The sequence below is a fragment of the Lathamus discolor genome, unplaced genomic scaffold (genome assembly GCF_037157495.1).
Source record: "Lathamus discolor isolate bLatDis1 unplaced genomic scaffold, bLatDis1.hap1 Scaffold_197, whole genome shotgun sequence".
In the NCBI taxonomy this organism is placed as follows: domain Eukaryota; kingdom Metazoa; phylum Chordata; class Aves; order Psittaciformes; family Psittacidae; genus Lathamus; species Lathamus discolor.
The window spans coordinates 1-10,129 of record NW_027069226.1 but is presented as its reverse complement, the minus strand read 5'-3'; the positions used below and the strand labels follow the sequence as shown (position 1 = coordinate 10,129).

At 65.7% G+C, this 10,129-nt stretch overlaps 2 protein-coding genes across 4 annotated transcripts; one reads left to right on the top strand and one right to left on the bottom strand.

The window, feature by feature from the left end:
- Positions 1-102: 102 nt before the first annotated feature.
- On the bottom strand, positions 103-4,450 carry TRMT1 (tRNA methyltransferase 1). 3 transcript variants are annotated; one of them, XM_065664438.1, is made up of 17 exons: positions 4,097-4,450; positions 3,625-3,845; positions 3,430-3,485; positions 3,151-3,263; positions 2,874-3,061; positions 2,635-2,750; positions 2,446-2,558; positions 2,210-2,358; positions 2,045-2,128; positions 1,891-1,960; positions 1,642-1,776; positions 1,469-1,554; positions 1,135-1,243; positions 964-1,040; positions 699-818; positions 403-514; positions 103-187 (listed from the first exon to the last, which is right to left on the bottom strand). In XM_065664438.1, the coding sequence occupies exons 2-17, from the start codon at positions 3,783-3,785 to the stop codon at positions 125-127; spliced, it is 1,752 nt and encodes a 583-aa protein (XP_065520510.1). In that variant the 5' UTR covers positions 3,786-3,845; positions 4,097-4,450; the 3' UTR covers positions 103-124. The 3 variants fall into 3 exon arrangements, with proteins under 3 accessions (XP_065520510.1, XP_065520512.1, XP_065520511.1); XM_065664440.1 differs by having other exon boundaries at positions 403-489; XM_065664439.1 differs by having other exon boundaries at positions 3,625-3,842.
- A 1,265-nt stretch (positions 4,451-5,715) lies between these two features.
- Positions 5,716-9,805, top strand: NACC1 (nucleus accumbens associated 1). Its single transcript, XM_065664437.1, is given in 7 exon segments — positions 5,716-6,317; positions 6,320-6,565; positions 6,568-6,645; positions 7,113-7,289; positions 7,385-7,490; positions 7,589-7,686; positions 7,952-9,805. Coding segments are annotated over 7 exon segments (1,530 nt in total). The 5' UTR covers positions 5,716-5,752; the 3' UTR covers positions 8,212-9,805.
- The last annotated feature ends 324 nt before the right edge of the window (positions 9,806-10,129 follow it).

Sequence of the window (10,129 nt, the reverse complement as noted above, 5' to 3'; positions counted from 1 at the left end):
AGGGGCCTGGCGCTGCTCTGGGGGCGCTCTGAGCATCCCGGAGTGGGGGGGGGTGTGTCTCTGTCCTGTGTCCCCCCCCCAGGTGAATTAAAAACCACACCATTTCCTCAGGTGTTTAATGGGGTCACGAGGCAGCACCAGGTCTGGGGGGTGCAAGGGGGGACTCCCCCTCCTGCAAGCAGCGGCCCTGATGGAGGGAAGGAGGGTGAGGGGGTGGCAGTGGCCCCCTCTTGGCCCCCCTTCTTCCCAGACCCCCTTTATTCTGCACCCCCCCCACTCCCAGCCCCCGCCTTGTCCCCTGTCCCCCCTTGAACCCCTCTTCTTTCCAGATCCCCTTTCTTCTGCCCCCACTTTGTTCTCAGACCCCAACTTGTCCCCTGCCCTCCCCATGCCCCCCCCCACCTCCTTGTGCCGTTTGCAGGGGGAGGGTTTCAGCTCGGCTCCTTGCAGTTGCTGCCTCCTTTTGTTCTGGTGCTGCTTTCTCTTCTCCTGCAAGGATGGGGAGATGCCGCCCCTGGGAGGGGCATGAGCTGGGGAGCTGCAGAAACCCCCCCAGGCAGAGCACTGGACCCTTCCCTCCTCCCCACTTCCTTTAGGGCATCTTTATTCTCCCCCCTGATGGGGGGGGGGACATTTTGGCCTTGGCTTGGTTCAGAAGAAGCCCAACCCTCGTATGAGACCGCCGAGAAGCTCCTTACCCGGTCTTGGCCCTGGCCTTAGGTCCCCAGAAGGCTTCTGGGTTTTCTGGGAATCGTTTCAAGCCCCTTTTCCTGGAGCTGGGATTGGCGTCAGCGCGGACAGCGAAGGAAGCCTGGAGCCTGGGGGGAGACAGGGGCTCACAGCTGCGCTGAGGGGGCTCAGGAACAGTTTTGGGGGGCTTGGGGCTGGTGTTGGGGTGTCAGGGCCAGTTTTGGGGCTCCTGGGCCTGTTTTGGGATGCTCATCCCCTCCCCAGGGTCCCTACGTGGGCTCCACGGCGAGGATCCGGGCTGCGGGGCTGGTGTCTGTGAGCCGCTCGCGCTTCACTGGGTGCAGCCGCACCTGAGGAGGAGGAGGAGGGTGATGGGGGGGGGCTCCAACCCTGCCCCATATTGAGGTGTCCTCGGGGGTTCCCCAAGGTGCCCCCCCCCCTCACCCAGCAGCGCAGGATGTCCCAGAGCACAGCTGGGGGCGCATCCGTCTTCACCGCGGTCCTGCAGGCGTGAGACAGGGACACGCGGTACCCGGCGTGCAGCAGTGCGGAGCTGGGGGGTGCACACGGGGTGGGGGGAGTCAGAGATGGGGTTTGGGGGGTGGGAGTGGATTTGGAGAGAGAGGATGGGGCTTGGGGGTCAGGGATGGGAGTGGGGGTCCAGGATTGGATTTGGGGCGTGGAATGAGATTTGGGGGCGTAGGGATGGGGTTGGAGGAACAGGATAGGGTTTGGGGAGCAGGGATGGGCTAGGGAGGTGGTTTTGGGGTGCCCCCACCTGAACTGCAGCAGCGAGGGGGTGTTGCAGTGGATGGTGCTGCTGAGCCCCTCCAGAGTGTAGTACAGGGGCACGTCGCTGAGCTCCTGCCCATGGGGAGCAGCTGAGTCAGCCCCAATGCTGCGAGTGGGGACAGGACTTGGACCCCCCCCAAATCCCCTCCCTCCAAGTACCTCGGCGATGCCGCTGAGCACCCCCTGCATCCGCTCCTGCGTCTGGAAGCGGTGGGGGCTCCGCTCCAGCGCCGCCAGCACCCGCTGCACGAAGGGCACGTCATGGAGCGGCTCAGCCCATATGGGACCACCCAGCTGGGGGGGGACAGGGGGGTCAGTGATGGGGTACGAGGGGTCAATGATGGGGTATGGGGGAGCACCAAAGGGACACAGGGACACTGAGGGGTCGGGGGGCACACATGCACCCACCTGGTGCCGCTGTTGGCAGAACTCACAAGTGGGCCCCACAGGCGGCCCTGTGGCTGCCCCATACTTGAAGCTGGAAGGGAAGAGCTGAGGTGTGAGGGGTACCCCTTATCCCAGGCTCCCCCCCTCATCCCAGGCACACACCCCCCCTCCATACCCATTGCCATGGGGTGTGGCTTTGCCCATGCGCTGGAGGTGGTGAGTGCCGCAGCCGACGCAGTGGTACACCAGAGCCTGCTTGCTGCAGGGGACAAAGCAAGGGGAGGGGGGGTCACAGGGTGCATCCCCCTCACTGTGGTCCCCACTGCATCCCCCCCCTCACCTCGCCGATGCCTTCACCTTCGCCTGCCCCGTGAAGACCCGCACGAAGACGCGGATGTAGAAGTCAGCGCTGACAGCGAGCAGCGGCGTAATGAAGCGCTGGTAGCAGTTGGCTCTGCTGTCCAGGCTGTGCAGGATGATGCGCAGGGCCTGGCCATGGCGGGGACACGGAGGACATGGGGACACCCCTGACCTCCCCACATTGTCCCCACGCTCACCAGGGATCCCCCCACTCACCATCTCGTGGCAGAACTTGCCCTTGAGGGACACGGCGCCGTACTTGCTGTAGGAGGTCTCAGCGTTGTTCCCCGCCAGCACCCCCATGTCCGTGCAGGTCACGCACAATAGTCCTGGCCAAAGGGGGGAACGGGTTCAGGAGTGCTGCCAGGAGCACCCCAATGGGGGGGGGGGGGGGGGGCAACTCACCTCCTTCACTCACAGCTTGCACAGCAGCATCGAGGAAGTGTGCAGGGCTGCCGTAGGGGTCCAGGTCAATCACATCGAAGGGCTCCCTGTCAGCTTTGCACTGGTACATCAGCATCCTGGGGGGAGGGAAAAGGGGGTCCTGGAATCTCCATTGCCCCTCCTTTTGTCAAACCCCACTATGGGATGCTCCAATACATGGAAGGCGAGAAAAACCCAGTGAGGGTGCTTGAGGGGTTTACCTGGCATCAGCCATACTGGGGGTCACCAAGGCCCCCACACCATTGAAGGTCACGTTGCGCTCAATGAGCTCCATGGCCCGCGCTGAGCAGTCGTTGGCCACCACGGCCCGAAGCCCTGGCACCTCCTTGGCGAAGCGGATGGAGCGGAGACCCGAGGCCGCCAGTGCCTCCAGCACCCGTAGCCCCCCCTGCGGACACACAGCACTGCCCATGGGGTGCCACGGGGGGGGACACCCCAATACAGGGAAAAGGGGAATCCCCCCCCTATGCCCAGCACCTCGCACACTTCTCCTGCCTTCGCCACCCGTGGGGGGTCAATGCTGGCACCATCACCCTCTTCCAGAGGCTGGGGGCTTCCTGCATCTGTGTTCTCCTCCCCAGGGATGACAACTGGAAAAGGAGGAATTGTGGTGATGGATTCCTTCCCCCTGCCCCAGGCAAAAGGGGGGCCTGGGGATGGGGAGCCCAAGGTGGTACCTACCCCAGTGGCACCTATCCTGGCGGTACCTACCCCAGTGGTACCTACCCCAGTGGCACCTATCCCGGTGGTACCTACCCCGGATCCCCTTTGGCTGCAGGAGGAGCCGAGCAAATTCCGTCAGCACAGCACAGCTGAGGGGGAAGCGATGTCAGGAATAGGGGTGGGGGAGAGTAGAGATCACCCCAGTACCCCCATGGGGTACCCCCAAGACATCCCAAGCCCCCCCGACCCTCCTGAAGATACCCCAGAGTCCCCCCTGGCCCCGCTCACGTCAAGTCCCGGTTGAAGCCCTGCACCGGGTTGTAGAAGACCTCGTTGGCGCTAGGGAAGAGGATGGTGGCTCGGCCCTCAGAGATCAGCGTCTCGCCGGCCCGGGGGGAGCAATCAGGGGCCGGGGGGGACCCGGAGCCGTTGGGGGAGGCCCCGTCCATGGCAAACCGGCGGGCGGAGGGGGCCCGGGATGCCTCGGTGAAGGGTCCTGAACGCGGCTGCTGCGGGGGGGAAGTTAACGCGGGAGGGGAGGGGACACGCACATGGAGCCCCCAAAGGGGCCACAGAACGGGACCGGGGGGTGACTCCCCCGGCAACCACGTGGCGCGGGACAAGGCCGGGGGTACCGGAACCCGCGCCCCCCGGGCCACGTCCCCTTCAGGCCCCGCCCTTCAAGTCCCCTCCCCCGCCTCCCCACCCCCCCCCCCCCCCCCCCCCCCCCCCCCGTTGCTCCCCCTCTCCCGGTTATCACCTGTCCCGCGCATCCTCCGCGCTGTAGCCCCCCTTCACATGGGCGTCGCCATATTGCGGAGGTCACGTGACAGTAGGCGGACGGCACCTCGCAAGGCTCATAAAACCTTGGCCTCGCCGGGGAGGTGGTGAGGCTCTCAGAGGGAAGACCCCGGCATGTTTCTGCGGGAATTCGGCACGGGAAGGTCCCGGTTGATCCGCGGAGGAGGCCGGAATAAGGAGCTCTGCCTATTCCCGCTGTCAGCCGTGTTCCGGGGTGGGGGGGGAACAGTGGGAAGGAAGGGGCGTGGGTATTCGGCGCTCGGCTGGTCGTGCCTGCGCACGCGCGGGTGTCGCGCCGGGCGGTGCGGCGCTCGGCTGATCGCGCCTGCCGCACAATGAATGGCCGCTGAGCGCGGCGGGGACCCGGACGGGCACCGGGAGCGGCACCGGGAGCGGCCGGAGTCGAGGCTGAGCCCCCCCCCGCCCTCCGGTAAGGCGAGAACCGCCTCCCGAGCCCCGCATCCGCCGCCCCTCCGCTCCCGTTCCCCGGAGCCTGTGGCACCCCCCCCCACCCCCTTCCCCGCTCCCGGTCGGGCCCCCCCTCCTCAGGCCTCGGTGTCCCTTCTGCGCCCCCGCCCCGTCTTTTGGGGCTTCCCCTTTCCCCCCCCCACCATAACACCCCTTGTGGGTGCCGCCCCCCCCCCGCCCCCCAAGATTTGGGGTCTTCTCTGTCTCCACTGTGGGAAGCGGGGTGTGCCCCCCCCCCCGTTCTGCCCGGGTTTGGGGTCTCCCGGTGCCCCCCCCCAGGTGTGGGGGCCCGTTCACGTGGGAGGATCCCATCATGCCCCTGCCTAAAGGGCGGCTGTGACCGTGGCACCCCCCCCCCCCCACCCCCGGCACCTCCAAGTGCTGGGGACCCCCTTGGCCTGAGCACCCCCCCCGTCCTCAGGCTTAGAGAGCCCTGAGAGTCCCCATGGCCAGGGTGGGGTCCCCTCACCCACCTCCTGGGGTGCCCCCACCCCTTAACCCCTGTTTTGGGAGGTCTCCAGCCCCCCCCCCCCCCCCCCCCCGCAGCTGGGTTGTTCCTGGGGTGCTGCTGGGGGAAGATCTGGGGTCACCTCCCATGGGCTGACACGTGCCTGGTCTGTGCCTTGTCCTTTCTCTGTCCCCATCCCCTCGGGCCCTGTCCCCCCTCCATGTCTCTGCCCTTCTCCATGTGTCCATTTGCCTGTCCCCTGCTCTGCTCCCTGGGTCCCTGTTCCCACGTGTTCCCCATCTCTGACCCACTTCCCTCTGTGTCTGTGTTCCTGTGTGTCTCCCTGTCCCTATGTGTCCCCCGTATCTGCTTTGCTTCTTATGTACCTGTGTCCCCATGTCCCTACATGTTCCCTGTTTGTCTCCCTTCCCTCTGTACTCTTGTCTCCCATGTCTGCCCTGTGTCCCTGTCCCTGTGTACCCCCACATCTGCCTCACTCCTTACGTATTCATGTCCCCCATGTCCCTGCATCTCCCCTGTGTCTGCCCCCATTCCCTCTGTCCCTGGGTCTGTGTCCCTACTTATCTCTGTCCCTGTGTGTCCCCCATGTCTGCCTCGCTCCTTATGCATCTGTGTCCCTACACATCCCCTTGTGCCTGGCCATGGCCCCGTCCCCACAGGCTCCCGTTGGCTCCCGCCATGGCTCAGACACTGCAGATGGAGATCCCCAACTTTGGGAACAGCATCCTGGAATGCCTGAACGAGCAGCGGCTGCAGGGGCTGTACTGCGATGTGTCGGTGGTGGTGAAGGGCCATGCGTTCAAGGCTCACCGCGCTGTGCTGGCCGCCAGCAGCTCCTACTTTCGGGACCTTTTCAATAGCAGCAAGAGTGCGGTGGTGGAGCTGCCGGCCGCCGTGCAGCCCCAGTCCTTCCAGCAGATCCTCAGCTTCTGCTACACGGGCCGGCTTAGCATGAACATGGGGGACCAGTTCCTGTTGATGTACACCGCCGGCTTCCTGCAGATCCAGGAGATCATGGAGAAGGGGACTGAGTTCTTCCTCAAGGTCAGCTCGCCCAGCTGCGACTCGCAGGGGCTGCACGGCGAGGAGGCTCCTTCCTCCGAGCCCCAGAGCCCCGTGGCTCAGACCTCGGGCTGGCCCTCGGGCGCCGCTGCATTGCCGCTGGTGTCACGGGTGAAGACAGAGCAGGGGGAGCCCGACGGGGTGCAGTGCACCTTCGTGGTCAAGCGCCTTTGGGACGGCGGCTCAAGGATGGCGCCGCCGGCGGCAACGGCAGCCGGAAGATGGCCAAGTTCTCCGCGCCGGAGCCGGGGCGGCAGCCGCAACCCGCGACCCCCACAGCAGGACCGGCACCGGCCCTGGTGGCACCGGCCCCGGTGGCTCCCGGGCCCAGCGCTGCTGATCAGACCAGCCCCGGGGGCACGTCCAGCGCCTACACGAGCGACAGCCCCGGCTCCTTCCACAACGAGGAGGATGAGGAGGAGGACGGGGGGAGGAAGGCTCGGACGAGCAATACCGCCAGATCTGCAACATGTACACCATGTACAGCATGATGAATGTGGGGCTGGCAGGTGAGGCTCCGCCCTCCGGGGGCGGGGGGTGGTGGTGGGGCGTGGTCTGCGGAGGGGGAATGCCCACTGGCTGCGGCCTGATGAGGCTCCGCCCATATGGGGGTGGGGGGAGAGAAAGGGGCCGTGACCTGTCCTGGCGAGGATCCGTCCATTGGGACTGCAAGAGGTCGTGGTCGCGTTAGCCCCTCCATTGTGGGTGTGGTCAAGCAGGGCTCCGCCCACAAGGCACACCCAGCCAATGGGGCGTGGTTTGGGGGGGAGTGGGTTGGGTTACCCCCCCCCGGGTCACGCCCCCTGTAGGCGTGGCTTGTCGCTAAGGGTGGCGGGAGGGGCACCCGAGGTGTCACCACGTGTCTGCCCCCACCTTGTATCCCCTCGGGGGCTCTTCTGGAAGCTTCCACTGAGGTTGGGGGAGGGGGGTGCATCTGGGTTCCAGACTCCACTGACCCTCTCCTTGTGCCCCCCAGCCGCAGAGAAGGTGGAGGCGCTGCCGGACCAGGGCACGTCGGAGCCACGCACCCGCGTGCGTGTGCGGCAGGACTTGGCTTCGCTGCCGGCCGAGCTCATCAACCAGATCGGGAACCGCTGTCACCCCAAGCTCTACGACGAGGGGGACCCTGCCGAGAAGCTGGAGCTGGTCACAGGTACACCCAGAGGGCCCCATGCAGAGGGGAGAGGACCGGGGTCCCCACTGGGGGCCTGGCCCTGCTCACCCCATCTGTGTGTGTGTGTCCCAAAGGCACCAATGTGTACATTACACGGGCACAGCTGATGAACTGCCACGTCAGCGCAGGGACGCGGCACAAAGTCCTTCTGCGGCGGCTCCTGGCATCCTTCTTTGACCGGTAAGTTGGGCCCCAGCACCCAGTTTTGGGGTCACTACGGGGTTTGAAGGGGGTGGGTGCTCAGGTTCTGACTCTGGTTTTCATCCCTTCCTTACCAGTAACACCCTGGCCAACAGCTGTGGCACCGGCATCCGCTCGTCCACCAATGACCCCCGGCGGAAGCCGCTGGACAGCCGGGTCCTGCACGCTGTCAAGTGTGAGTGGGGGGACAGGGGACACCCCAAGAGACCAGGAGTTAGGCAGAGCCCCAGGGAGAGATGAGCAGAGGACTCAAACAACGAAGAGGGGGAGCTCAGGGTTGGGGAACCTACAAGAACTGGGAGGATCAGAGGGTGGAGGAGACCCTAGGGAGAGGAGACATGAGGGTAATAGGCAGCTGGGGACCCCAGGGCTGGGGGGATCCCACAGATGGACCCCAGGAGCTGCCCGTCACCCCTGTTGTGTGTGTTCCCCCCCCCCAGTTTACTGCCAAAACTTTGCGCCCAACTTCAAGGAGAGCGAGATGAACGCCATCGCCGCTGACATGTGCACCAACGCACGTCGCGTGGTGCGCAAGAGCTGGATCCCCAAGCTCAAGCTCCTGAGCGCCGAGGGTGACTCCTACACATCCTTCATCAATGAGGCCGGGAAGCTGGAGCCTGACATCATGGGCCCTGAGCCCGGCTTCGATGCCGGCGCCCACGAGGGTGAAGCAGGAGCCCCCAGCGAGGGGCTGCAGTGACCCCCCTCCGACCCCCTGGGGACACCCCCGCTGCAGTGGGGACCCCCCCCCTGCCAGGTGGGGACCCCAGCACAAGGTAGGGATCTCCCTGCCAGGTACAGACCTTGTCACCAGGTAGGGACCCCCCTACCAGGTTAGGACCCTGTAACCAGGTAGGGGACCCATCACTAGGTAAGGAACCCCCCCTCCAGGTAGGAGCCCTGTCCTAGGTAGGGCGCCCCCCGCCAGGTAGGGCCCCCATAACCAGGTCAGGACCCCATCAATAGGTAGGGGACCCCCCCTCCAGATGGGGACCCTGTCACCAGGTAGGGGACCCTTGGCCAGGTAGAGGAATCCCTGCCAAGGAGGGACCCCATCGCCAGGTAGGGGACCCTCCCCTCCAGATAGGGTCCCCCTTGTAGTAGTGCCCTGTGGTTACGTGGGAACTCCCACCCAGTGGGCACCCGCACTGGGGATGAACCCCTTTGATGGGGGAGGGATCCATGTGGTTTCAGGGCCCTCTCCTCCCAGGGGGTGTGTGTCATCCCCCCCAGGAGCAGGGACCCCCCATCCCACCCCATGCCGCTGCTGTGGGGTCTGGTCCCCCCCCCGGGAGCGCTTGGGGCTTTTTGGGGATGGGGTGGCAGCAGCTAAGGCCATTGTCGTCCCCCCCCCCAGCAGTTTTGGGGGGGTTTGGGAGGGCTGGGGCTTTTATCCTGCTCAGGCACCAGATTTGAGGTCCCATGTCCCCCCCCCAGGTGCCCCATGTCGCCTCTGGGTCCCCCCCTGTCTAACCCCCCCCCCCCCCCAGGGCTGACATTTCTCCATGTAGGTTCCCATGTGTCCCTTCCATGGGGCCCCTGTCTCTGCAGGCAACCGCATGTGTCCCCCCCATGTCCTCCCACCCCCCCAATTGGGGACCAGCATCTCTCTGGGTGTCCCCCCCCAATGTCCCCCCAGCATGTGTCCCCCATGTCCCTGTGTCCCCCCCCTCCATGGGGCCAGAGTCTCCAGGTGACCACGTGTGTCCCCCACTTGTGTGTCCCTCCCCTGAGGGAGGGCATCTCTGGGTGTCTGTGTTTTGTGTCCCCCCTTCCCTTGTCCACAGCTTCCCCCACCCTGTCAGAAAGGGGGGTGTCCCCTGTCGTCCCCCCCCCCCAGCTGGACAGGGCAGGGCTGAGCCTGTGTGTGGGGACCCCCCAGTGGGGATGGGACCCCCACAACCTGCCCTGAGGAGCAGTTCCCCCTTCATTACCCTGTATTGGGGGAGGTGACACCCCCATGTTACCCTGGGGGGGGTGATTTGGGTAGGGGGCACAGGTTGGAATCCACCTCTGTTAAGGGGGGGGACACACAGAGAGACCCCCCCACCCCCCTGCAAGGCTTTGCACCGGCTCTGAACGGGAAACTGAGGCACAGTTTGGCAGCCCCCCCTCCCCCCCCCCATTGTGTAGATGTGGGGCTGAGGGGTAACCCAGGCATCCTGTGGGCACCCACCCAACCCCAGCGGGCCCCCCCTCGCCCCCCCAACAGGTCTCCTGACGTTCGGTCAAGTGCCTTACCCGCTGCCCGGCCCCCTGGGCCCTGCTCACGGCTCCATTACCGCACCGCTCTGTGCCAAACCCCCCCAGCACCGGGTGGGGAGGGGGGGGGGACACATACACAGGGACACCCCCCTCGGCCCTCCTCTGCCTTCCCCCCCAATGCCTGGGTTGTTCCTCCCACATCGCCCCCCCTTGCTGCGCCTCAGTTCTCCCCTTTCCACTGTGTGATGAGTTGCACCGGGTCGCAGCCCTGCAGGGGTGCCCCCCCCTCTCTTTAACTGGGGGGGGGGGGTCCCTTCCTCACTGGTGGGGTCCCCTTTTCACTGGGGGGGGGGGGGTCAGGCTTATTTTTCCCCCTTTCCTCCCCCTTCTTTCTGTTTTTCCCACCCAGAAGA